The sequence below is a fragment of the Salmo trutta genome, chromosome 36, assembly GCF_901001165.1.
Source record: "Salmo trutta chromosome 36, fSalTru1.1, whole genome shotgun sequence".
Classification (NCBI taxonomy): Eukaryota; Metazoa; Chordata; class Actinopteri; order Salmoniformes; family Salmonidae; genus Salmo; species Salmo trutta.
In genome coordinates, this window is record NC_042992.1 from 39,064,442 (window position 1) to 39,091,463 (window position 27,022).

Genomic DNA, 27,022 nt, shown 5'->3' on the forward strand with positions numbered 1-27,022 from the left:
ACTACTCTAAATAAAAACAAAGCGTTTTGTTTACATCTTGTTTACATTCTTTATTGTAACCACAATGTCACAAATAATTTGTATATACCTTTCTAATTACTTTTAGAGTTTGGGATTTATTTGATTAATGTTATGGTGTTTCTATTCCAAGGAAAATGAAAAGCCCTCTGGGTTTCTGGGAACTGAAAATATGGTGCTGTACAACGTGACGCTCGGGAGTACAGTACTGGACTATTTAGCTAAAGAATCCAGTGTCCTGCGGGAGACCGGGGTTCAATTCCCCGATGGGGAGGAAGGAGTAGGCTGCCCTTGTAAATAAGAATTTCTTCACTGACTTGCCTAGTTAAATAAAGGTTACACTAAGAGCATAACATTTCTACACCCTAATTTTATCATTCTAGTCTAACCAATACCCAAACGGAGTTTCGGTGAAAATAAAGGTATCATTGATTTATCAAGACCAGTCTATGCTAAAATAGTTGTAGGCTTTTACTTCTAACATCAATATGCTCTTTAAATAAATAAGACCACCACTTTTAACAGCACATTACTCAACACAAGTGAGACTCATGTCGCCTACAGTATATGGAAAAATATGACGTGACTCTCCGCCAATAATTACATATAGAGGATTGGAGGATATTTCTGTAATTCAGTGATATTTATTCCCATAATTTATGAATCCATAACTAAATAAACATTGGCATTTTGAAAGTGTTTTTATCGTTTTATTAATGAAAGCCTAAAGATGCCATTATTAGTTACATTGTTTTAGTTTGAACGTGCAGACTGGCACTAAGAACAGCAGGAACGTTTCCCTAGTCAGTGCCATTATTAATGCAATGCCCCTTAAATATTTTGGAGATATATATTTTTTTTTATTCAAATAATTTAAAATTAGCAAGAAAAGGGTAATTCTTGAACATGGGGTGAGACATTGTTACTAATTTGTAAATAAAGCCAGTTTATTTCTATTTTTAGAGGGAGAAAAACCTACAGTCATCTCATGGGTCTCCCAGTCAAGACCGGCATGGGTCTTGAACCAGTATCTGTAGCAACACAGCTTGCACTGCTATGCAGTGTCTTAGACCGCTGCGCCCCTCGGGCGCTGTACAACATGACCGGTTGGGAGTGGCCTACAGTAAGAGCAAAATAATCCTAATAAAATAAACTTTAGTGTAACAACAGTTTTAGTAAGTAATACTGAAGTCGTGCACAATTATCATTTTCTATTTAGGTTTATGTCGCCCATTCATTGTCAGAGACACAGTAGGAACCAAAAGCATAATCAGTGCTCAAACTCCCCCTTGCGCTGGTCTGGTGCAATGAAGTGGTGATGCAGGGTCCCGTACTAAACCACAAATTACCTCCTAAATCCCGCGGTGTAAGCTCTCAACTTTTAAAGGAGGAACCACTGTACATAACCAACCCATAATGTAACATCCATATATGGCCAGCTATGTAAACTTTTAACCTTCAATAGATGTCGTTCAATTGGTAACATACATTTTTGTCTTCTAATGCCAAAGGGGAAAGTAATCTAAACGTAACTGAATGTAATCAGTTTAGGTTGGATTACCCAACCTAAAGTTACCAATTTACAATTTTTGATAGGTAACTGGTAAGCGTATCTGATTACATTTAGAAAGTAATTTACCCAACCCTGCACATATATATATTTCCCACAAACCCTACCACCCCTCCCCAAATTGGAGTAAACTAGTAAACAACAGCACTTCGGCTTCTACTTCCAGCTAATACATACTATATACAGTGGGGGGAAAAAAGCATTTGATCCCCTGCTGATTTTGTACGTTTGCCCACTGATAAAGAAAGGATCAGTCTATAATTTTAATGGTAGGTTTATTTGAACAGTGAGAGACAGAATAACAACAAAAAAATCCAGAAAAACGCATGTCAAAAATGTTATAAAATGATTTGCATTTTAATGAGGGAAATAAGTATTTGACCCCCTCTCAATCAAAGATTTCTGGCTCCCAGGTGTCTTTTATACAGATAACGAGCTGAGATTAGGAGCACACTCTTAAAGGGAGTGCTCCTAATCTCAGTTTGTTACCTGTATAAAAGACACCTGTCCACAGAAGCAATCAATCATATTCCAAACTCTCCACCATGGCCAAGACCAAAGAGCTCTCCAAGGATGTCAGGGACATGATTGTAGACCTACACAAGGCTGGAATGGGCTACAAGACCATCGCCAAGCAGCTTGGTGAGAAGGTGACAACATTTGGTGCGATTATTCGCAAATGGAAGAAACACAAAAGAACTGTCAATATCCCTCGGCCTGGGGCTCCATGCAAGATCTCACCTCGTGGGGTTGCAATGATCATGAGAACGGTGAGGAATCAGCCCAGAACTACACGGGCGGATCTTGTCAATGATTTCAAGGCAGCTGGGACCATAGTCACCAAGAAAACAATTGGTAACACACTACGCCGTGAAGGACTGAAATCCTGCAGCGCCCGCAAGGTCCCCCTGCTCAAGAATACATATACATGCCCGTCCCACCCTGCAGCTCCATTAAACCCCTCCCATCTATCTCATAACATTATCCATATTGGATTTCTTTTTGCCATATATTTTAACTGTGTTGTGATGTTTCACAAAAGTTCTGAACCCTTCTATTCTAATAGTTTCTAGAGATTGTAAATGGAAAAAGATTTTTGCTAAAAGTGTTATTAAATTATTGATCAATTGACTGACTTTTCAAATCACCCAGTTTTTCTATCTGCAGAGTTGGCTCCAGGTAAATGTTGCAATTCTTCAGCCATTCCTGGACCTGTGACCAAAAACAAGCTACATATGGACAGTACCAAAATAAATGCTCAAATGACTCTGCCTTTTCGCAGCAAAATCTGCAGAGCTGGGAAGGTTGTATCCCCCATAGAAATAACATTCTATTGGTTGCAAGAATGTTGTATAATCATTTAAATGGAAAAATTCAAAGTTTTGAATACGGCGTTTTGCGTGTCAATAAACCATGTGCCATGGAATCAGTACATAAAAAAAAAAAATATACATTTTGGAGATTTCGTTTTCAAATAACCGAAAGTGAGCGGTTGTAATCGGAATAAATGTTTGCTAGAGAACCAGTTCGGATTTAAGTATAACTTGTGTATGACTGACGCCTTTAATGAGGTCTAATTCTTTAATATTTAATCATTTCTGCCCTCCAAATTCATACTCATTATATAAATAGGCCCTTGCGCTTCCTTAGCGCCAGCCGAATACAGAGCCCTTAGTCTCCCATTGACATCAATTTATGACTAAGAGCAAATTTGACTTAGGTGTAAGTTGGGAAGGATTCGTGGCCAAATGTATTGTATTCTTCCCTGTTAAATCATGATTCTATTTTTGTGCACTTTTGACTGATTCTGTAGTGTCAGTCTGTGTTCCTAAACGCTGTATAGTATTATTATATATTTTAATGTGGCTCTTCCCCACCCTCTGTGTCCTGTAGAAGTCGCATGATGGAGCAGTACTTCGCCCACAGCGGCCAATACTGCCTGAACCTGGACAGCGGCATGGTGATCGACAGCTACCGGATGGGCAACGAGGCCCGCTTCATCAACCACAGCTGTGAACCCAACTGTGAGATGCAGAAGTGGTGAGTTTAGTAGGACAATAATATGCCATTTAGCATGCATATATTTTGGTATGGGTGGCCCGAGCGGGAATAGAACCCACTATCCTTGGCGTTGAAAGCGCCATGCTCTACCAACTGAGCCACACATGACAACTCTAGTAGTGCTTGGGGTTCAGCTAGGGACAGTTTACCGGACACAGAAATGCATCTTCAATGGATATTCTCCCATTAAAAGTGCTTCTTAGTCCTAGACGAGGCTAAATCTGTTTCCAGGAAACTGTCTCTTAAGCTAATGTTGAGGAGCTAATTCTCTAGTACAGAAGACAATCAGTCTGTTAACACACAATAGTATGATTTACTAAGTGTCTACCAAGCTTGTTATTTTTGACAGGGAATAATACATGAAAGGTAGAACACAAGGTACAACCAAGGTTACGAGATGGAATTGAAAGGAAGTAAAACAGACAGTTGTCGCTTAGATTTTCACTGCTGAGAGGTAACTTAATACTGGCGCAGACGCTTTGTAAATCTGCACCTAAAATCCCCTCACCCCCTCCACTTAATGGTCTGCTTCTGTCACGATAACCTGATAAGATCACATCGTCTGGACTATGCCCGAGTTTACCACACTAAACAGTTTAAAGCCCTTTCACTGAGATAAACCAATTGACCAACCTGCAGACTATTACAGGATTGCACACCTCACAGTCAGGATCAAGCACGACAGTTGTAGACCTGGTTAAGCAGGCTTCTGAATCATTGGTTCCTTCTCTAAGATACATAACTATTATCGTTTGTCTGGTTGGGTTGAATGAAAATGCAAATTGGACCTCAACAAGTTCATCCCACCATTTTAAGGGAAGAGGAATTTCAGCAACTCTTGGAGGACAGTTTAAGTAGATCAAATAGCTTTTTCATTGTTGAAAGTATTGTTAAAAACCCCACTATTTAACCCCAAAAGGGCATGAACGCAGACCGTAAAAACCGACTGTTGAGAAAAGACGGTTACCTGTTTTCCTCCTTGCCGTTCGGGAACATCCAGTCGGTAAACTAGGACACACCGATCTAACAACTGTCTCTCTGCTGTGGTGTGGAGCAGGCCTCGAATAAGAGATTCTACAGGGATAGAGAATTTCCAGTGTGAAGCGTGGCCAGTCATCCGTCTTGTCACAGAAGAGCGATTTATACGGCGTGGTAGCTGGGGCCTTGGACATAACTGTACTAGTGCCCAGAGACAATGTGCCGAAACAACTGCTTTTGTCCTCACAGGAAGAAAAATTATACAGCAAAGGGAAAGTGCAGCCTACACGGTTGTACTGTGCAGGGAGATTAAGAAAGAATGCTTCCAAATTGGCACCCTATTCCCTATATAGTGCACTACTTTTGACCAGAACTCTATGCTCAGGCTGTGCCCTATGCTCAAGTTCAAAGCCTGCCTAGGCAAATCTGACCTCTCCCTTCCGCTCACTCTCTTCCCTCCTGTCTGTTGCTCCTGCAGGTCGGTGAATGGGGTGTACAGGATCGGCCTCTTCGCCCTCAGGGACATGAGCAGCGGCACGGAGCTCACCTACGACTACAACTTCCACTCCTTCAACACCGAAGAGCAGGTGGGTGTGGCTGCACATCGACCATCTTCTCCCATCCCCTCCCAGTTACAGACACAACTTAACCTGATTCCAGATCTGTTTTTGCCACGGCAAGCCAGCACAAACAGGTCTGGGACCAGGCTACCCCCATCTCTCTTGGTTATTTTACCATCCAAGAGCGCTCAACTGGGTTTCGATCTTTGATCTAAATTCTCCCCACTGTTCCCTTTTCCTGGCACACACTACACATTCCTCTGTGTCACCTCATACCTTGACCTTCTCTCCCCTTACCTTCTCCCTCCTACTGCTGCTTACTCTCTCTCTCGCCCCCCACCTCTCTCTCTCCAGCAAGTGTGTAAGTGTGGCTCTGAGGGCTGCCGGGGTATCATTGGAGGGAAGAGTCAGCGAATCAACGGGATGCCTGGGAAGACGGGCGGGGCACGGCGGCTGGGTCGACTCAAGGAGAAACGCAAGTCCAAGCACCAGCTGAAAAAACGAGTGCGTGTAAGGGAGAGGGGGAGTGAGACTGGAGGAAATGTCAGAGAAAAAAAGGTTATCAGGTGTCTTGTTACTGCTGCCGTAAATGAGTCTTTTGATATTTACCGTTGTCGGCCGTTTTTACACAGCATACGGTGCATAATGCACAAAGACCTATTCTGATCCTAAATCAGTCCAGTTTTTGCTATTTCTTTAGCTCTGTAACCTAGAGTGCGGTCTCCTACCCGGTTAAGTTTATTTTAAGGGGCAGTGTGTATGTAGGACACTGTGGTTCTTTGTCTCAAAGGATCTTTTTGTGGTGTGGAAGGTTCTATAAAAAAAATTACTTTTATCTCTAACTCTCCCCTTCTTTTCCCAAGGAGGAGGAATCAAGTGACAGCAGCAAGTTTTATCCCCACCTTCTCATGAAACCCATGTCCAATAGAGAGAGGTGTGTACACACACACACACACACACACACACACACACACACACACACACACACACACACACACACACACACACACTGTGCGCATGTGCCAAACAGTCAACCACTCTCCCCATCATGCACACGCCAACACAACACACATACTCACCGCTCTCGCTCGCTCTCTCTCTCCGTGGCTCAGAAACTTTGTGCTGAAACACCGGGTGTTCCTGCTCAGGAACTGGGAGAAGATGAGGGAGAAGCAGGAGCTGCTGAAGAGGGAGGGCGAGAGGGAGGCCAGCGGCGGCCTGTCCATCTACACACGCTGGGGAGGAGTCATCCGCGACGACGGAAACATCAAGTCAGGTCAGTGTGTGAGGAGTCAGAGGCGAGTGTGTGAGAGAGGAAACGGGACCATAGCCATGTGTGCAGAATCACAGAACTAGAATGAATAGAATAATCATTCTATTTCTATATGCAGGAATGTACCAGAGGTTAGTTTTCCAAAAAGCTTTGTAACACTAGCATGATCTTTCCTCCTTTGCTTACAATAGACTTGTGGTGATATTAGTGCCACAACACTTTTGGGGAAACTCTCCCCAGTTTAGTCCTGATTTATAAAACTGGTTGTTTGGATGCTGATTGGCTAAGCAGCGTTCCAAACCGTGCTGTATTTTCCGTCACAGGCACACTATTTCTGCTAACAGTCCAAGTCATCTCTTGTATTTATCTCAACTCGCACATTATTTCTCCTTGCTTCCAGCCTAGCATTTAGTTTTGTACAGTGGGGGTTAATATAAGCTTTGCTGTCTGCCAACCGACCCCGGGACAATTTTTACTCTGGAATTTCTCTCTGTACCATACATAGACTGTGAACGGTGCCTAGACGATACAACTATGCAAAAATTATTAATAACTTGGGTTGCGTCTGTAGAACGAAATAACTAACCAGGTTTGTCTGCACTATATCTTCTGGTGGAATAATTCAATTGTATGAATTTGCTTATGGTTTAAAAAAAAAATATGTACAATATCAGTCAAAAGTTTGAACACACCTACTCATTCAAGGGTTTGTATTTATTTGTACTATTTTCTACATTGTAGAATAATAGTGAAGACATCAAAACTATGAAATAACAAATATGGAATCATGTTGTAACCAAAAAGTGTTAAACAAATGTAAATATATTTTGGATTCTTCAAAGTAACCACCCTTTGCCTTGATGACAGCTTTGCACACTCTTAGCATTCTCTCAACCAGCTTCATGAGGAATGCTTTTTCCAACAATCTTGGAGTTCCCACATATGCTGAGCACTTGTTGGCTGCTTTTCCTTCACTCTGCGTTCCAACTCATACCAAACCATCTCAATTGGGTTGAGGTTGGGTAATTGTGGAGGCCAGGTCATCTGATGCAGCACTCCATCTCTCTCCTTGGTCAAATAGCCCTTACACAGCTTGGAGGTGTGTTTTGGATATTTGTATTGTTGAAAAACAAATGATAGTCCCACTAAGCGCTAAACAGATGGGATGGCATATCGCTGCAGAATGCTGTGGTAGCCATGCTGGTTGTGTGCCTTGAATTCTAAATAAATAACAGACAGTGTCACCAGCATAGCACCATCACACCTCCTCCTCCATGCTTCACGGTGGGAACCACACATGTGGAGATCATCCGTTCACCTACTCTGCGTCTCACAAAGACACGGTGGTTGGAATCAAAAATCTCAAATTAGACCAAAGGACAGATTTCCACCGGTCTAATGTCCATTGCTCGTGTTTCTTGGCCCAAGCAAGTCTCTTATTTTTAGGTGTCCTTTAGTAGTGGTTTCTTTGTAGCAATTCGACCATGAAGGCCTGCTTCACACAGTCTCTTCTGAACAGTTTATGTTGAGATGTCTATTACTTGAACTCTGTGAAGCATGTATTTGGGCTGCAATTTCGAAGGCTGTTAACTTCAACTTATCCTCTGCAGCAGAGGTAACTCTGGGTCTTCCATTCCTGTGGCAGTCCTCATGAGAGCCAATTTCATCATAGCGCTTGATGGTTTTTGCGACTGCACTTGAAAACTTTAAAAGTTCTTGAAATTGTACGTGTTGACTGACCTTCATGTCTTAAAGTAATGATGGACTGTCGCTTATTTGAGCTGTTCTTGCCATAATATGGACTTGGTCTTTTAGCAAATAGGGCTATCTTCTGTATACCACCCCTACCTTGTCACAACACAACTGATTGGCTGAAACGCATTAAGAAGAAAAGAAAATCCACAAATTAACTTTCAACAAGGCACACCTCTTAATTGAAATGCATTCTAGGTGATTACCTCAAGAAGCTGGTTGAGAGAATGCCAGGAGTGTGCAAAGCTGTCATCAAGACAAGGGGTGGCTACTTTAAAGAATCTAAAATGTATTTAGATTGAACACTTTTGTTTACTACATGATTCCATGTGTTATTTTAATGTCTTCACTGTTATTCTACAATATAGTAAAAAATAAAAACCCTTGAATGAGTAGGTGTGTCCAAACTTTTGACTAGAACTGTAATTCGTTGTAATTTTTCTGAAAGCAAAACAGCCTTTATATTTAAGCAATACGGCACATTAGGCAGTGCTGTATTATGAATACAGGTAAATGGGTTGACTGGCCCTCTGCTGTCACATTGGGCCAAACAACGCCATTTACCTGTAACTATTCATGATACAGCGCTGCCTCTTGTGGCTTATTGCTTACATATAATGGGTATGTTTTGTATGTGGTGTCAATGTTTTTGATGGCTTGTTGACTCAATCACTCTGTGTGTGTGTTTGTCACGTTGTCGTCGCAGACGTGTTCCTGACACAGTTCTCGGCGCTGCAGACGTCCCGGTCGGTGCGCACGCGGAGGCTGGCGGCGGCCGAGGAGAACACGGAGGTCACCCGCACTGCCCGCCTGGCACACATCTTCAAAGAGATCTGTGACATGATCACAAGCTACAAGGGTCAGTGATACAAACACACATGCAATACTCACTGACACACACACACACTCGCACACTGAACTCCTTCACATAAACTCCCTAGTCTCTAGACAAACTTTCATTGCCATCTCTGATGTATTCAGAGAGACTGCTGGTCACCGGGTTTTAATTCAAGCAAATGGGAAAGACGGTATAAAGTCAACACTTCTGTGTAATGCAACCCAATCTCAACAGGACTCAGTCCACGTGCTTGTACAGACCACTATAACTGGCTTACCTGTGTGGCTTTTGCCTCTACAAACGTCTACTGATGTACATCTGATTCAAATGAGCAAAGACACATTTTCCCCTGAGTATAACAGTAAAAGGAAATACTCTGTTGAATATAGTAAAACGTCTCTGTCCGTAGACTCAGCTGGTCAGACCCTTGCTGCTCCACTGGTCAACCTACCTTCAAGAAAGCGGTAAGCGTTTGCGTCTTTGTTTTCATTATGCATGCTAGTGCTTTCACCCATGTTTACTGTATGTAAGTGTATTGTACAACACTTTGTCTTATCCAGGTCAGAACGCCCTCAATGTTCTTATCGCTTCCTGCAACCATTACAATCATGTTTGGATTCATGACACGAGGCCCAGTTTTGGCTCTTACCCATGACTCATTGTGGTGTGCGTTTGACCCCAGGAACACGCAGTACTATGAGAAGGTGTCGGACCCGCTGGACCTGAGCACCATTGAGAAGCAGATCACCACAGGGCACTACAAGACTGTGGAGGCCTTCGACACCGACATGCTCAAAGTGTTCCGCAATGCAGAGGTGGGTCTCCCACAATCCTCCTCCCTATGGGATATACACGGCCACGGATCATTTACACACACAGCACAGAGGTATCTTTGATTTACTGTGCAGGATTTAAGTGCCATTCGAATCCTCTGAAGGGTACTCAACGCTAGACAGGTGGGTTGTTTAGCAGCAAAACCGATGTGTGTGCAACCGAGGAGCAAAACAGGCGTTTTTGGTTAAAAGTCAAAGGATTGTTGACACTGTCAATTATATTTCCTCTCCAAATCTTACATTTGCACAATGAGCTCTTGTTGCCGCTCAAATACGTTGTTAAAGTTGTTGGTTAGCTAGGACATTTTTGCCAGGTCAAAACACCTCAAAACAAGACATGGTATCAATAACAAGATAAGAGCTGAGATGAGCCACCTACAATTCCCCACGTGGCAGCTTCTTGCCATTGTTGCTAGCTATCTGACAGTCTAGAATCATAACACACAGACTTCTGCCCCATCGACGTGTGCATTGTTTTCATGACATTGTCAGCTAACCTGTCAATGAAGCAGAAGTTTGAAGTGCACCTTGAAAGTAATTTGACCCCGCTGTCCAGAAGGCCCTCAGTGTCTGCAATGAACCCCAGGGAAAATGTATCCTTGTGCAAGGGTTTAAAAGTCCCAGTGGGATATTGGAAGCCTGGTGAAACTTATTTAGGTAGCTTTGTTATTACTTTCATGTGAGTTGGTCTTTGACTCCACTTTACAACACACACTGTTTCCCAAGTTCTCAACGTTGTTTCCCTGTGCACCTTCCATCCTGACAGAAATACTACGGGCGGAAGTCGTCGGTTGGGAGGGATGTGTGCCGGCTGAGGAAGGCCTACTACGGAGCTCGTCACGAGGCTGCCGTCCAGATCGACGAGATCGTTGGGGAGACGGCCAGCGAAGCGGACAGCTCGGATTCGCTGGAGCGAGACCACGCCCATCACCACCACGGAGGGGGCTGGCCGGGCTCCCATGACAAGGACGATGACATAATCCGCTGCATCTGCGGCATGTACAAAGACGAGGGCCTGATGATCCAGTGTGAGAAGTGCATGGTGAGAGAGCGTCTGGAGAATAGAGTCCCAAATGGTGACCCTATTCCCTACATAGTGCTCTACTTTTGACCAGAGTCCTATGGCCTAGTTTTGTCTCCTATAGCCCCATTGGTCCTTGTGAAAAGTAATGCACTTTATAGTGAATAGGGTGAATTTGAGACACAGACCAACACTGCCGGCTCATTTTTGTGTTGTTGAATGTTGGCCTGGAATCCAAACTGAATATGGATATAACTGAATATCAGTAACTCACTGAATCTGTGAAGTGGAACAATAGTAAAACAAAGCAATATTCAGTTTGGATTCCAGGCTTGTTGAATGCAGTGGTACCTGTCTGATGATTCTGAGTGAATGGTGAGTGTTTGTTATTGTCTGTGGAAGCAATGTTTTGAAAGCAGGAGTTGGTTGTGTGAGAGACTGCTAAGCATGGCACTCTAATATAAATGGTTTGTTAGTTTTGGCTGTGATACTGGGTGAGGGTCAGTGTAAACGGTGATGTCTGTCTGTCTCTCAGGTGTGGCAGCACTTTGACTGCATGCGGCTTGAGGCGGAGGTGGAACACTACCTGTGTGATCAGTGCGACCCCCGACCTGTGGACAGGGTGAGTGTTGTCCTCTTTAACCCAACCTCGACCGCACCCCGTGGTCTAACCCAACCTGGTCAGTGGGTTTCTAATCAGACCATGGGTGTTTCTCTATGCTCGTAGTACTGTGCTCCACACTCATGCTCCGAGTGCATGCTCAGAGGACGTTCTCTTGAGCATGTTCTTGTGAGGACACGAGTGTGAATAAAATATTACATTTGTGAAGCAATCGCACTCCCCCTACTGTTATGGCATGCTGTACCTACCCATTCACTGAACATGATAATCTAGCTAGCCATCTAGTTTAACAGTCATAAACAACTTCAAACTAATGTTATGCAAAGCAGATGACTAGCTGTCCATTTTCCATGGGTAGCTAGCTACCAATTCTTTGTGACTAACTAGCTTGCCAGTTCGCCTTATTGGCTTACTCTGGGCTTGTGATCTACGCACGCTCCAGTGGGGTAGGTATTATAGTCAGGTAAACGTGCAAAAATTAATACAGTATGTATTAACATATCAAGCTAAAATATTGTAGTCAGGCAACTTATGAAATGTGAATGGGCACCATTTAATTCCAAATCCTGAGTTTATTTTCTCTTGCTTGAGCTCAAATAATGGCCGCTATTGATTTCAAGACATTTTAGCATTTTTTTGTGGTTGCGTCATGTTTCTCTGCACACTTTCTGTTGAAGCTTACATCGATGCATGCTTCAAAATATGTACTAACGGAGAACGAAACCCACTGAATAGCGTAGTAGAACAATGACGTTTACCTGCAAGGCAGTAGTAAAAGCTTATATTTTGGGCTCTGATGGGGAACGGCAGTCGAACTAAGCTCCTAAGGCATTTCTGAGTTATATTCTTGAAGAATCAATGGATATATAATCAGTAATTTTCAAGGCCAAAAATGTACAGTATGTACCATTTCGCAGATTGCTGCTTGTAAATGTATCAGGGAATAGGGTGCCATTTGGGACAAAAACATTTTTGTTCCAGGCATGAACATTGTTCGATTAAAAACTAAAGGTGGTGATGTCTAGGGCTGCTATGGTGATTGTATTACTGCCAAGCTCTGATCCTGCTGATGGTCATTAGTAGCCTACCAAACTTGCTGATTAGTACTCCACACTCTATTGTATCTGTATTTATTATGGATCACCATTAGCTGCAAATATATTCAAAATAACAAAAACAGACCTTACTTACATAAGTATTCTAAACCCTTTGCTATGAGACTCGATATTGCGCTCATAACAAAGGGTGGATCCTGTTTCCATTGATCATCATTTAGATGTTTCTACAACTTAATTTGGAGTCCACCTGGGGTAAATTCAATTGATTGGACATGATTTGGAAAGGCACACACCTGTCTATATAAGGTCCCACAGTTGTCAGAGCAAAAACCAAGCCATGAGGTTGAAGGAGTTGTCCGTAGATGCTCCAGGACTCTTCCTAGAGCTGGCCGCCCGGCTATACTGAGCAATCGGGGGAGAAGGTCCTTGGTCAGGGAGGTGACCAAGAACCAGATGGTCACTCTGATAGAGATCCAGAGTTCCTCTGTGGAGATGGGAGAACCTTCTAGAAGGACAACCATCTCTGCAGCACTCCACCAAATCAGGTCTTTATGGTAGAGCGGCCAGACGGAAGCCACTCCTCAGTAAAAGGCACATGAGTTCGCCGAAAGGCACCTAAAAGACTCTGACCATGAGAAACAAGATTTTCTGGTCTGAGGAAACCAAGATTGAACTCTTTGGCCTGAATGCAAAGGGTCATGTCTGGAGAAAACCTGGCACCATCCCTACAGTGAAGCATGGTGGTGGCAGCATCATGCTGTGGGGATGTTTTTCAGCGGCAGGGACTGGGAGACTAGTCAGGATCGAGGGAAAGATGAACGTAGCAAAGTACAGCGAGATCCTTGATGAAAACCTGCTCCAGAGCGATCAGGATCTTAGACTAGGGCGAAGGTTCACCTTCCAACAGGACAACAACCCTAAGCACACAGCCAAGACGACACAAGAGTGACTATCCAAATACAGGTGCCAAGCTTGTAGCGTCATACCCATGAATACTCGTGTCTGTAATCGCTGCCAAAGGTGATTCGACAAAGTGCAGAGTAAAGGGTCTGAATACTTATGTAAATGTGATGTTTAAGTTTTTTATTTTTAATAGGATGTGCAAAAATTCTTATGGGGTATTGTGTGTAGATTGAGGGGGGGGAAATAATTTAATCAATTCTAGAATAAGGCTGTAATGTAAATGTGGAAAAAGTCAAGGGGTCTGAATGCACTGTATAAAATTAAAACAGTACTATACATTCACAACTAAATATCTACAACACAAAATCTGTGTGTATTGTGTGTATGCATGTGTCTGTGCCTATGTTTGTGTTGCTGCTATTGTCCCTCATCACTCTGACATCAATGCAAATATAATCGAATATCAAACACTTAATGACAGCCCATGAGCTCATGCTCATATTAAGCACATTGCTTTGCTTTACAACGGGAGTATAGCCTACCTGGCTGGCATGAAAATAAACCATGGGAAAAGCGCTCCATTTGCTATCTAAGTACATAGATTATGTATTTTTGACAGCTGCATGATAATGGTCCATTCTAAATCAAAACTAATTTCACTCATATATTATTTAGTAAATGTAAAGACAATATTAAATCAAGAATAGTCTGATGGGTGGCAGGATTGGCTTGTCACTTGTGAATGATGTATTATTGCTTGTGAATGATGTCCAGTGTGTGCAGAAAGGCAAGAAACAGCACACGCCTTTTTTTGTGACTTTCAAATCATAGTCGGACACCTCATGTAGCCTAGCCCATAGGCCTATATGTTTGATAAGGTGGTCAAATAACTTCTTAAAACTAAGCACATCAATCTGATATACAACTCTTGTAGAGCCTAACAGGCATACATAGGCAGTGCATGAGTTTCAAGATAAAAATGCACCTTTTTATTAATAAAGCATTAAATGCATAATCACAATGGGGTAATTTTTGAGAAGTGTTTTCCCGCGAATTGATTGCATTTTGGAACATTCACGCTTATAGCCTACTGCCGTGTGTGCATTGCTGCGCTTATAATGTGAAGAAATAGCCTAATCGTTTATCAACATTAAGTTAAGTGTTCTGATCTGTTCCATCAGCCTAATGGCTTTTTCCATTTGTTTCTTTTTTTATGCGAGTGGTTATATTGCGTCGGGGATATTTATTTCTCGCACAGAAGGACAAGTTGCCCAATAGAATAGGTCAACTTTTGTACTATGGGTGACAGTAGATTGACATAGGCTAGTGCTTTTGCTGTTCATTAGGCCTACGTATCTTGTTGGCTGACGAAAGTAGGCTAAATGTGGACAGTTCTTCAATATGGCCTTAGAATTTGATAAGAGTGACACATGCAGTTGCATCCCCGACGTGTGTCTTCACTTATAGCCTACTTCGGCACTGAGATGCCTGTGAGAAGGACCCGATCACTTGAGGGGCATTGGCTAATAAGAATTGAGATCTGAGAGTGACGTGAGTGAGAGGTGCTTCGGAGCACGGCAGCCGGGAGAAGGGAATTATAACTATTATATTCAGCCCAAGGGCCCAACAGCCACTTTGGTTGCAAAAGTCAAGGCTTTTTTAGGGGGCATTATGGCCACACGAGGGATGTCCCTGGGAAATCCGAGGCCTGGTGAGAATATTATCAAGTGCTTGTTAAATTGTGAATGAGATACGGATGAAGTGTGTGCAGTCTGCACAATAAACAAATCAGAGCTCATGTCTTTCATGGAACATTTTTCAAATCAGATGCATCATGCAGCTCAAGAATGTATTAAGAATCCAAACATATAGGCCAACATTTATCACAATTTAAGTTGCATAAATAACTTTAAATTAAGCAAGTTTGTTAACCGCTCAACACAGAATAGCCGCATGTGTGCACTCCCTTGGAAATCATTTGAAGAAAATATCCTTTCTATTTTATTTTCATACTATAAAATAATACAAATGAATGCTATGGAATTCTAAGCAGATCTTGCCTGAAATTATTGTGTAGCCCACAGCCATATCAGCGCTTAACATAAGGACAACTCAAGAGTATGCTTTTCTGTTCTTCTGAACTAGACATTTTGTTCATATCATGTTTCTTTAGACCTGTCTAAAATAATGGATTTAATGTGAAGGTGTAGGCTATATTAAATGGATTTATCAGACTTTTTAATGTAATGTTCCAAAGGTCTGCATCCGTATGTGTGGAAGCCAGGAGATGCGAAATGTGTTTGTTACACTTTTCCAAAATTGTTGACACACGTTTGCTGAATCTCTGGGCCATTTTCCCAAAATTCTAAACACAAAAATGCAAACACTGCATTCAAAACTGTTTTCTCTTGCGTCATATGAATAGATCTGTCTACCAACCAACAACACACTGATGTGCTCAACACAAAACACTACTATGAATATCCCATCAGTATGTTTATGCCTTTTGCATTTTCAGTGTTACACTTTAGCTGGTTGTAAAATATTGTTACAGTAATGTATACCTACTCAAATATACATAAACACACCACATGCAATACAGTAACAAAAACATTGTCATTTATTTCCAAAATGCAGTATTTTTCAACACCTGTTTTGTTTGTAGAACTTTCCATACCCAACAGGAGAGAACCAGGAAAAACATTCAGTAAGATAAAGGGTTTTCTGTACCCCTCCCCAAAAATGTAAGTGGCTCATTCTTTCAAAACTCAGAAGACAAAAACACATGCAAAATGTAAGACAAAATACAGACATTAGGCTGCATCCTGCCTCTTTCGGTCTGGCCACAGCACCTCATCTACATCACAAGCGATGTTCTCCCTGGATAAACGGGAAAGAATCTTCTGGAGTGACGGATCCAGACGCCGAAAGCCCCCACATCAACTTCACCACATGCATCCTCCATTGCCTGCAGAAGAGGCATGCGTGCAAGGGTTGGCGGTCATACACCTTCCGTCGCCATGCCGAAAAAAACTCTAATTGGGTTAAGGAATTGGGAATATGGTGGGAGGTATAGAACATTAAATTGTGGGTGGTCAATGAACCAGTTGCGGACCAGAGCAGCCCGGTGGAAAAGCACGTTGTCCCAGATGACAACATACCTAGGCTGCTCTGGTCCACCCCTCTGCTCAGCTGGAATGAGGATGCCATGTAGTGTGTCCTGGAATGTGATGAGAAGGGCGGTGTTGTAGGGACCAAGGTTGGCATGGTGATGGAGGACGCCTTGCTGGCTAACGGCTGCGCACATGGTGATATTCCCTCCATGCTGTCCAGAGACATTCACAATGGCACGGTGGCCAATAATGTTCCGTCCCTTCTTTTGGTTAGGTTGAAGCCAGCCTCATCAATGTAAATATAAATGTGCTGAATTGCAGCAGCATCCAGTGCCAAGACTGAAACAGACAAGAAAATCAAAGTTTATTTGTCACGTGCGCCAAATACAACAGGTGTAGACCTAACAGTGAAATGCTTACTACAGGCCCTAACCAACAGTGCAATTTTTAAGCAAAAAATAGGTATTAGGTAAACAATAGATAAGTAAAGAAATGAAAATAACAGTATGGAGGCTATATACAGTAGCGAGGCCATATAGAGGCACCGGTTAGTCGGGCTAATTGAGGAAATATGTACATGTAGGTATAGTTAAAGTGAATATGCATAGAAGATAAACAGAGAGAGTAGCAGCAGCGTAAAAAGGGTTTGGGGGGGTGGGACACAATACAAATATGCCGGTTAGCCATTTGATTACCTGTTCAGGAGACTTATGGCTTGGGGGTAAAAGCTGTTGAGAAGCCTTTTGGTCTTAGACTTGGCGCTCCGGTACCGCTTGCCATGCGATAGTAGAGGGAACAGTCTATGACTGGGGTGGCTGGGGTCTTTGACAATTTTTAGGGCCTTCCTCTGACACCGCCTGGTATAGAGGTCCTGGATGGCTGGAAGCTTGGCCCCAGTGATGTACTGGGCCGTACGCACTACCCTCTGTAGTGCCTTGCGGTCAGAGGCTGAGCAGTTGCCGTACCAGGCAGAGATGCAACCAGTCAGGATGCTCTTGATGTTGCAGCTGTAGAATCTTTTGTGGATCTGAGGACCCATGCCAAATCTTTTCAGTCTCCTGAGGGAAAATAGGCTTTGTCGTGCCCTCTTCACGACTGTCTTGGGGTGTTTGGACCGTTCTAGTTTGTTGGTGATGTGAACACCAAGGAACTCGAAGCTCTCAACCTGCTCCACTACAGTCCCTAATTTTTTTCCCCCCTCTGGTTGCGCATTTAACATGCTGATAGAAATGAGGTAAAACTGTTAAGTTTCCCTGCATTAAAGTCCCTGGCCACTAGGAGCGCCGCCTCTGGATGAGCGGTTTCCTGTTTGCTTATTTCCTTATACAGCTGACTGAGTGCGGTCTTAGTGCCAGCATCCGCCTGGTGGTAAAAAAAAAACAGCCACAAAAAGTATAGATGGAAACTCTCTTGGCAAATAGTGTGGTCTACAGCATATCATGAGATACTCTACTTCAGGCGAGCAAAATCTAGATACTTCCTTACAAATATGCACAGACCACCCCCCTCATCTTACTGGAGTGTGCTGTTCTATATAGCCAGTGCAGCGTATATCCCACAAGCTGAATATCCATGTCGTCATTCAGCCACAATTCAGTGTAACAAGAATTTTACAGTTTTTGATGTCCCGTTGGTAGGATATTCGTGGTCGTACCTCTAATTTATTGTCCAATGATTGTACGTTGTCAAGTACTATTGACGGTAAAGGCAGATTTCCCACTTGCCGTCGGCGGATCTTTGAGGCACCCCGCTCTGTGTCCTTTCTCTTGCCAATAATGGGGATTTTGGCTTTGTCGGGTGTCTGAAGTACATCCGTTGCATCCTGCTTGTTGGAGAAAAAGCTGTCTAATCCGAGGTGTGTGCTGTCCTGATATCCAGAAGCTCTTTTTTGCCGTAAGATGCGATGGCAGAAACATTATGTACAAAATAAGTTACAAATAACGGCAAAAAAACCCAGCACAATTGGTTAGGCGCCCGTAAACCAGCTGCCATTTCTTCCGCCGCCATTTTATGTGACAGATGTGCCATAGACCTTGAGCAGTCAATATGGTGAGGCACGATACACTGGATTACAGTACTGTAATGTGTCTATACAGTGCTGATATGATGATAGTAAATTAACAGTATAGTACTTACTTACACATATTCATAGCGCTGTTCTTTAACCCTCTCTGAGTTACGCTCAAATGGCACCCTGTAGACCTGTTTCATCCGGATTCAGTTGCGCTGTAATACACGGTCCAATGTTGACAAGCCCACCTTGTGAATGTTATTGAATATTGTGTTGTCTGCAATTATGTAGTTCTGGATTTCTCGTAGTCTAATGGTATTGTTTGCCACCACAATGTTCACAATAGCGGTCTCCTGTTCTGGTGTGAACAGCCGGTGTCTTCCACCATGGCCTGTCCGTGTCTCAGTTCTGTAGAAGATCCACAAATATATGATTGGTTACAGTAAGCTAAAATAATCTATTTTCTTTAAATATAAATTGACATTGGCCAACAATCACTGAGTAACATAGGCCTACTGATATGTCGGACTGCAGTATGCTACAGTATGCATACATAAAGAGCATAGTGTAGATGGTAGGTAACTTACCAGTTGTCATTTCTGAATGTACAGATGATGGATGCAACCGTGTAGCGGCTCAGGTTGGGCTGAACTCTCTGCCCAGCCTCCCTCATACTCAATCCATGGTTGAGCACATGGTCAACCAATGTGTCCCTGATCTCATCTGAGACGACTGTCCTTCCTCGTCCTTCCTCATCCTCCTCTTACTCTCACTCCTTCACCTCTAACTCTTGCTTCACCATTGACTTCCATTTTCCTACAAAACCGGAGAGCTCATCTGTGGTCTTTTTATAGTGCTAAAGCTCAGATTTTTAAGTGAACAATTCAGCAACTAGTGTGTTCACCTATAAGAAGTGGGTGTTGCTAATTGGTGTATAGAGCTTGGCATTGCTTTCCAAAGGGACAAAATATATTTACATTTTGAATGTTGTGCCTAATGTAGAGAACTGTTTTGCAAAAAGTGTGATAGAATTGAAAACTGAGTGTAAAGCAGGAATTGTGCTTGCAGAATTTCAGACTTGGTTTAGGGATTTGGTACATGAGTTTCAGGTTTCGGTGATTGCGTTTCAAGTTCCAATTTTAGAGCGTAAACAATTGGGAAAAACTGTAATTAACGGTCAATTACAGTGAGACTGTCAAGCAAATAACTGCCAATCTCCGGCTGACACGACTTCATGACTGCCACAGCCCTGGTTATGTCAAAGGAGTGCTTTGTCTGTTTCATCTTCCTGTTTCATCTGATATCCTGTCCCATTGGTGCTCCAGGAGGTGCCAATGCTGCCCCAGCCCAGCTACGCCCAGTCTGGTTCTATCTACCACATCTGTTTACTGCGAGACGAACTCCTGCTGCACCAAGGTATGGAGGGGGACTATAACCATGGTTGTGTGTGAAATGGCACCCAATTCCCTATATAGTGCACTACTTTTAACTAGGGCCCTGCTCAGAAGTATAGGGCTCTGGTCAAAAGTAGGCCACTATATAGGGAATAGAATGACATTTCAGACCCCATGTACTGTATAAGGCCACGTCAGTGTTTTAGTATGATTGTTTGCCACATTGAATAATAGTTGTATAGCACCTTGGGGTGTGTTAAATATGCTTAATAAATAGAAATCATGACAATGTTATGTAACCTGTCTGTCCAGGTGACTGTGTGTACCTGATGAGGGACAGCAGACGCACCCCAGAGGGCCAGCCAGTCAGGCAGTCCTACCGCCTCCTATCCCATGTCAACAGGGACAAGCTGGACATCTTCCGCATCGAGAAACTCTGGAAGAGCGAAAAGTAAGGAATGGGGCAAAGGAAACACCACTTCGAGCCAGCACTGAGCAATATCAGCGATTTCATTGCTGTATTTTTGCCTCTGACTCTCGTCTCATTGTGTGTGTACCCTGTAGGGGTGAGAGGTTTGCCTTTGGCCACCATTACTTCAGGCCCCACGAGACACACCACTCGCCCTCGCGCCGCTTCTACCACAACGAGTTGTTCCGCGTGCCGCTCTACGAGATCATCCCACTGGAGGCCGTGGTTGGGACCTGCTGTGTCCTCGACCTCTACACTTACTGCAAGGGTGAGACACTCACACGCACACACAGTTTGTAAGGGAGATGTATAAACACACGCTGAGCTAACACACATAATTACCTAAACTGACCTGTGGTGTTATTTTCTTTCAGGACGGCCGAAGGGAGTGAAGGAGCAGGACGTGTACATCTGCGACTACCGCCTGGACAAGTCAGCGCACCTCTTCTACAAGATCCACCGCAACCGCTTCCCCGTGTGCACTAAGCCCTACGCCTTCAACCACTTCCCCAAGAGGCTGGCCCCCAAGAGAGACTTCTCGGTAAGAGGGTCCAAGAGGAGGGCTGGGGTTTGTATTGAAGTGTTTTTCTGGAGTTTTAGTGAGGCTAGTTTGAGGTAGTATTGAATTTGGTGTAATCAGAGAAGTGTATCGGAGTTGATTTATCAAAGATGATGGATCGGGCAGTAGTGATGACTGATGTGCCTACCATTCTTTTACTGTGTGCTGTTTTTGCAAACCGTTAGTTATCCTAAGAGAGAAGATGGTGGTCCAGCTTGATAGTTAATTCTGCTCCAATTCGTATCGCTTGTTCATAAAACTAATTGTTAATAATCCCAAAATCTAAGTTGTGCATGAACAACTAAGTCAACTGAAAGAGTCTGTTCCTTCCCAACCTCGCCTTAGCCGCACTACGTTCCCGACAACTACAAGAGGAACGGGGGGCGTTCGGCCTGGAAGAGCGAGCGGCCCAAAGGAGTTGGAGGAGCCTGTGAGGACGATGCTTCCCCATGCGACCAGGGTGACAACTTCCATCCGGAGAGTGAAAACGGAAGAGGGGTAGAGGGGGACATGGATGCTGCCCAAGAAGAAACCACACTCCCTGCGGCTGCTCAACCCCCGCAACCAGTTGGGCCAGGGGAGGGAGAAGAAGAGGAAGGGGGGCAGGAGGTAGAGGAGCATAGGGAGCTGGAGGAAGGTGCAGCAGAGAGAGGAGTAGACATGCTGGAACTCCTCCCTTCCATGTCTTCCTCACCCCTCCATCACTCTGGACTTGGCAGGAGGGAGGCACAAAGGGATCGGCTAAACAAGATTCTGCTGGATCTGCTACACAGAACACCCAATAAGAATGGTGAGCAGGCAATGAGGAAATGGGTATAGAGACACTGGGTGGTTTGATGGAGAGGGAAACTTGACTTGATGAAGGGGAAATATCGGACAGTTAACTTAGTGTCATTGGTGTTTAGTAACTTCTCTCTCTTCTTCCAACAGCCATAGATGTCACTTATCTTCTAGAGGAGGGGTCAGGGCGGCGATTACGTAGAAGGACGCTTGGATTCGGAGACTTTGTGGGTAGAAAATGATGTTGCCACTTACCTGGCAAGCACATTCCCCTTTCATTCACTTGGGAGAGGTGGGGGTGAAATGGAAAACATAGTAAGGGAAGATGACATTTGCAAAGAGAAAGTGACCACAAAGGGCAAGGGTTGGTACCCCTTCCCAGGCGTGTCCCCTCTTCCCCAACCTGTCATCTCAAGTGATGAGACAGCCCAATGACAACCCAACGGTTTGAAGCAGTGCACTCGGCAGTCGTGGTCATTGGTAACGGTTTTGTTGGGGACGCAAGGACTTCTTCTTCCCAGACTTATTGAAGTATGATGCAAATGCATATTTTTTTTTACGTAGGAAAAAGTACCCCATGCACTTAAAAATGCGCATTGAACAAATAATCAAAGACAGCCCTGGTTACTCAGGGCGAAGAGACTATTACATAGGCTTCACATTATCCATACACACGGCTCATCAGTGCAACCTTGAGTCAATTATTTTTTGTGAGCAAAAGAAAGGAACATGTGGTACTGAACATGGCTGTGGCATAGTCATAGACTGAAATATACTTTTTTTTTTACGACATCAAATGAGAATGAGGAGGCTGGAGACCTGCGCCCCCAGTGGGACTAAGTGGTAATGAAACTAAACAGGCCACGAGACCTAAATGTACCAGGATAAGAGGCATAGGAGTGACATAGTGGACTATGCAGTGGACTGTATGAGCAACTTGTAAACATACACTGCTGACGATGAACTAGGAGAGAAGCTGCAGGAACGAGTTTGGTCAACTGCACTTTGGTACCATGGATATTGTTGGCTCTCTAATGTATCAACGAGACACACTAACACTCACACGGTATTGGATGATGCAGTCTGAAAAGCAAGTTAATAATAAGTATTTCTTTTTCTTTCATACTGTAGTAATTCATTAGGAACAGAGAAGGAAGGATGGGATTGTGTTTGTAAAGAATAGCTGGTGGTCTTTGGAAAGATAGAATGTGCGCTTTTGGTCAGTCAAGTGTCTTGTTCAGTTTGTGAGGCAGTCCGCTTCGCCCCTCTTTCACCAGCTTAATGAAGTCAGGCGGCGGGAACACTGACTCTTACTGTAACGCCTTAGAACGCCGTGGTCCCTGACTGCCTTGCGTGAGTGTATGCACATCTGTGTGTCTAATCTGCCAGATTTCTTGAAGAAAAAAAATTACGAAAAAATTAAGGGCTTGATGGCAATTAACATTTTATGGGAAATTATGGAAACCATAGGTAATGTAAAATGTATTGTGACGGTCATATTTTCTTATATTCTGTGAAAAGGGGTATCTGTTGGGAGGGAAGGGATTCTAGCTGTAAATGTTTTCTTCAAATGTGTTTCTGGTTGCCATGGAGAATATTTTAAATCATTTGTGAGATTTGATGAGATTTATTTTTTCCAAATGCTTCTGTTTAAAATGAGACTTAGATCGAGATGTCCCATCAAGATGGACTGGCATAGAGAGTAAGAAAACCGACGGAAAGAGGACAGAAAGTTGTACAGTGCCAAGTTATGTATATACAGACTGGGATAATGTGAGAAGTGTCTCCAAAAGCAATATCTTGATAACGGATTTCGTGTATTGTACAGGACTCAGCCCCATATGTATTATAATTATTATTTCTGTCATTTGTATTACTATAATCGAGACACTTAAGCTTGGGAGAGAAGGTGTTTTTGTCCAGTAAAACGTACAACTGTCCTAATTGAATGACATGAACTTAAACAGAATTTTTGTTGCCTAAACGTTATACTGAACAAAAATATAAATGCAACATGCAACATTTTCAAAGATGTTACTGAGTTACAGTTCATATAAGGAAATCGGTCAATTGAAATAAATTAATTAGGCCCCAATCTATGGATTTCACCGATATGCAACTGTTGGTAAAAGATACCGTGAAAATCCTGAGGCCCATTTTTTAAAGGCATCTCTGTGCATTCAAATTACCATAGATAAAATGCAATTGTGTTCGTTGACATCAGCAAACTACTCACCCACACGACGCCATACACGTGGTCTGTGGTTGTAAGGCCGGCTGGATATACTGCTAAATTCTCTAAAACAATGTTGGAGGCGGCTTATGGTAGAGAAATGAACATTAAATTCTCTGACAACAGTTCTGGTGGACATTCCTGCAGTCACTATGCCAATTGCACGCTCTCTCAACTTCACACATCTGTGGCATTGTGTTGTGACTAAACTGCGCATTTTAGTGGCCTTTCATTGTCCCCAGCACAAGGTGCACCTGTGTAATGATCATGCTGTTTAATCAGCTACTTGATACTCCACACTTGTCAGGTGGATGAATTATCTTGGTCAAGGAGAAATGCTCACTAACAGGGATGTGAACAAATTTGTGCACAATGAGAGAAATAAGCTTTTTATGCATATGGAAAATCTCTGGGATCTTTTAGTTCTGCTCATGAAACATGGGACCAACCCTTTACATGTTGCGTTTATATTTTTGTTCAGTGTGAGAAGAATGTCAAACGAACTTCATATAAAGCATTGGGACATAACAGTGACTCTGAAATTACATCTGTCGCTGTAATAATATTACTTCTGAGGAGAAAATATGCTCCTTGTTTTTGCTGCAAAGTGTTGAACACTAAAAAAACAAACCACCTTAATGTTGATATTTTGAAAGATGTCAGCTCCAATATGTAACCCCCCCCTTGAGAAATTGTTCAGTTTGTGATAGCGGTCATAAATTTGTGATAGCGGTCATAAATATGATGCTTGTACTTGTATTTGTGTGTTTTGTGTGATTTGTTTAGTTATTTTTAGACAATCACAAAATAAGATACAAGCATTGTAAATGGACAGCCTGGCAGACATTTTGTGATGTGTACAGTTTGTCAACTTCTTCCACTCTCGTTAAAAGTTTGTAATTATGATTCTAAAGTTATGAAAATGCTGTTGGTTTTTACTTTTTGTTTTATATTCAATTTGTTTTGTTTGTTTTTTAATAAAAAGCACTACATTATTGTGAATAAATGTTTATTTTGCCTTGCCTTTTTGATCATGTTAAATTGTGCTCTGGATTTCCTTAATGTAATTGAGTTATATTCAGCCGTCTTAGCAGGGATGTAGAAGAGCAGTACAAGGGTCTGCTCCCAGGTTGAGATAGGTGGCTGCCGGTGCATAAGAGCTCATTTAATTATGGAGTTCAGCAGGTACACACAAACCATAAAAAGGAAAATTCAAGGTCAGGATGCAAAAATATACTCAATTAAAATCCATACTACAAAAAGTCCCTGTAGCATTAGTTACTCACTTGCACATAGCACCTTGACATGTATCTCCACTCTGTCCTATTCAGGGCCAGGTCCCAGTCTGATGTGGTTTTGAGTCCCAGGTTGTGTAGGTCGTCCTCCAATTGGTTGGATCATCTGGCTCTCGGTCTTCCTCTTGGGCGTGGCCAGTTGGAGGATGGCTCCTATCTGACCAGGTGACCGAACAGTCAGAGTACTAACCAAAAAAGTTAGATATTTTTTTCAACACTTAATTGCACTTGCACTTTTTGTAGTCTTTTGTATGGAATTGGTTTAAGATGGTCATATGGATCATTTGTTTTGGAATTTTAGAACCCCTTTACGTATAATAAATACAAATATTTGTGAAAATATAACATTTGGCCTTTACTACTATAGCCCAGAGAAATGCATTGAATAACACATTCATAAATGTATCAAAATAAACAAAGTTGAAGTGTTTGTCCTATATCGAGGAGATAAGACTCAGGAATTGTTTTTTTTGGGTGGGGTAGGCACAACTACTTTCACTCAGTTTTTGTAATAGGTACCAGTTACCTTCAAATGTGTCATTGTGGGGGTCATAGAGCAAAAGGAGGATAGTCACCACTGCACTGTCGAATTTCCATAAGCATTTCTCTACAGCTGGCCACGCTTTCCACCTGGCTACCCCTACCCCGGCCAACATCTCAGCACTCCCTGCAGCAACTTGCCCAACCACCCCCCCTCCCTCCCCCACACTTCTCCTTCACCCAAATCCAGACAGCTGATGTTCTGAAAGAACTGCAAAATCTGGATCCCTACAAATCAGCTGGGCTAGACAATCCGGACCCTCTAAAATTATCCGCCGAAATTGTTGCAACCCCTATTACTAGCCTATTCAACCTCTCGTATCATCAAAGATCCAAAAAAATTGGAACGCTGCCGCAGTCATCCCCCAATTTTATAGACATATCGATCCTGCCCTGCCTTTCTAAAATCTTCAAAAGCCAAGTTAATAAACAGATCACCGACCATTTCGAATCCCACCGTACCTTCTCCGCTATGCAATCTGGTTTCCGAGCTGGTCATGGGTGCACTTCAGCCACGCTCAAGGTCCTAAACAATATCATAACCGCCATTGATAAGACAGTACTGTGCAGCCATCTTCATCGACCTGGCCAAGGCTTTCGACTCTGTCAATCACCGCATTCTTATCGCCAGACTCAATAGCCTTGGCTTCTCAAATGACTGCTTCGCCTGGTTCACCAACTACTTCTCAGACAGAGTTCAGTGTGTCAAATCAGAGGGCTAGTTGTCCGAACCTCTGGCAGTCTCTATGGGGGTGCCACAGGGTTCAATTCTCGGGCCGACTTTTTTCTCTGTATATATCAATGATGTTGCTCTTGCTGCTGGTGATTCTCTGATCCACCTCTACGCAGACGACACCATTCTGTATACATCTGGCCCTTCTTTGGACACTGTGCTAACAAACCTCCAAACGAGCTTCAACGCCATACAACACTCCTTCCATGGCCTCCAACTGCTTTTAAATGCTAGTAAAACTAAGTGCATGCTCTTCAACCGATTGCTGCCAGCACCCTCCTGCCCGACTAGCATCACTACTCTGGACGGTTCTGACCTAGAATATGTGGACAACTACAAATACCTAGGTTTCTGGTTAGACTGTAAACTCTCCTTCCAGACTCACATTAAGCATCTCCAATCCAAAAT

At 43.1% G+C, this 27,022-nt stretch overlaps 1 protein-coding gene across 4 annotated transcripts in view; it reads left to right on the forward strand.

The window, feature by feature from the left end:
* The window catches only part of LOC115176059 (histone-lysine N-methyltransferase ASH1L), a 46,238-nt gene extending 22,729 nt beyond the window's left edge, over positions 1-23,509 (forward strand). For 2 of the 4 annotated variants that reach the window (XM_029735819.1, XM_029735820.1), the window contains exons 12-27: positions 3,482-3,628; positions 5,106-5,214; positions 5,542-5,745; positions 6,051-6,121; positions 6,300-6,463; positions 8,919-9,071; positions 9,460-9,514; positions 9,733-9,865; positions 10,650-10,925; positions 11,440-11,526; positions 19,937-20,027; positions 20,318-20,456; positions 20,570-20,742; positions 20,849-21,015; positions 21,379-21,823; positions 21,964-23,509. In XM_029735819.1, coding sequence (XP_029591679.1) covers positions 3,482-3,628; positions 5,106-5,214; positions 5,542-5,745; positions 6,051-6,121; positions 6,300-6,463; positions 8,919-9,071; positions 9,460-9,514; positions 9,733-9,865; positions 10,650-10,925; positions 11,440-11,526; positions 19,937-20,027; positions 20,318-20,456; positions 20,570-20,742; positions 20,849-21,015; positions 21,379-21,823; positions 21,964-22,055 — 2,506 coding nt within the window. In that variant the 3' untranslated portion in view covers positions 22,056-23,509. The remainder of the gene's footprint in view (positions 1-3,481; positions 3,629-5,105; positions 5,215-5,541; positions 5,746-6,050; positions 6,122-6,299; positions 6,464-8,918; positions 9,072-9,459; positions 9,515-9,732; positions 9,866-10,649; positions 10,926-11,439; positions 11,527-19,936; positions 20,028-20,317; positions 20,457-20,569; positions 20,743-20,848; positions 21,016-21,378; positions 21,824-21,963) is intronic. The other 2 variants (XM_029735821.1, XM_029735822.1) reach the window with 2 other exon arrangements.
* Positions 23,510-27,022: the final 3,513 nt, after the last annotated feature.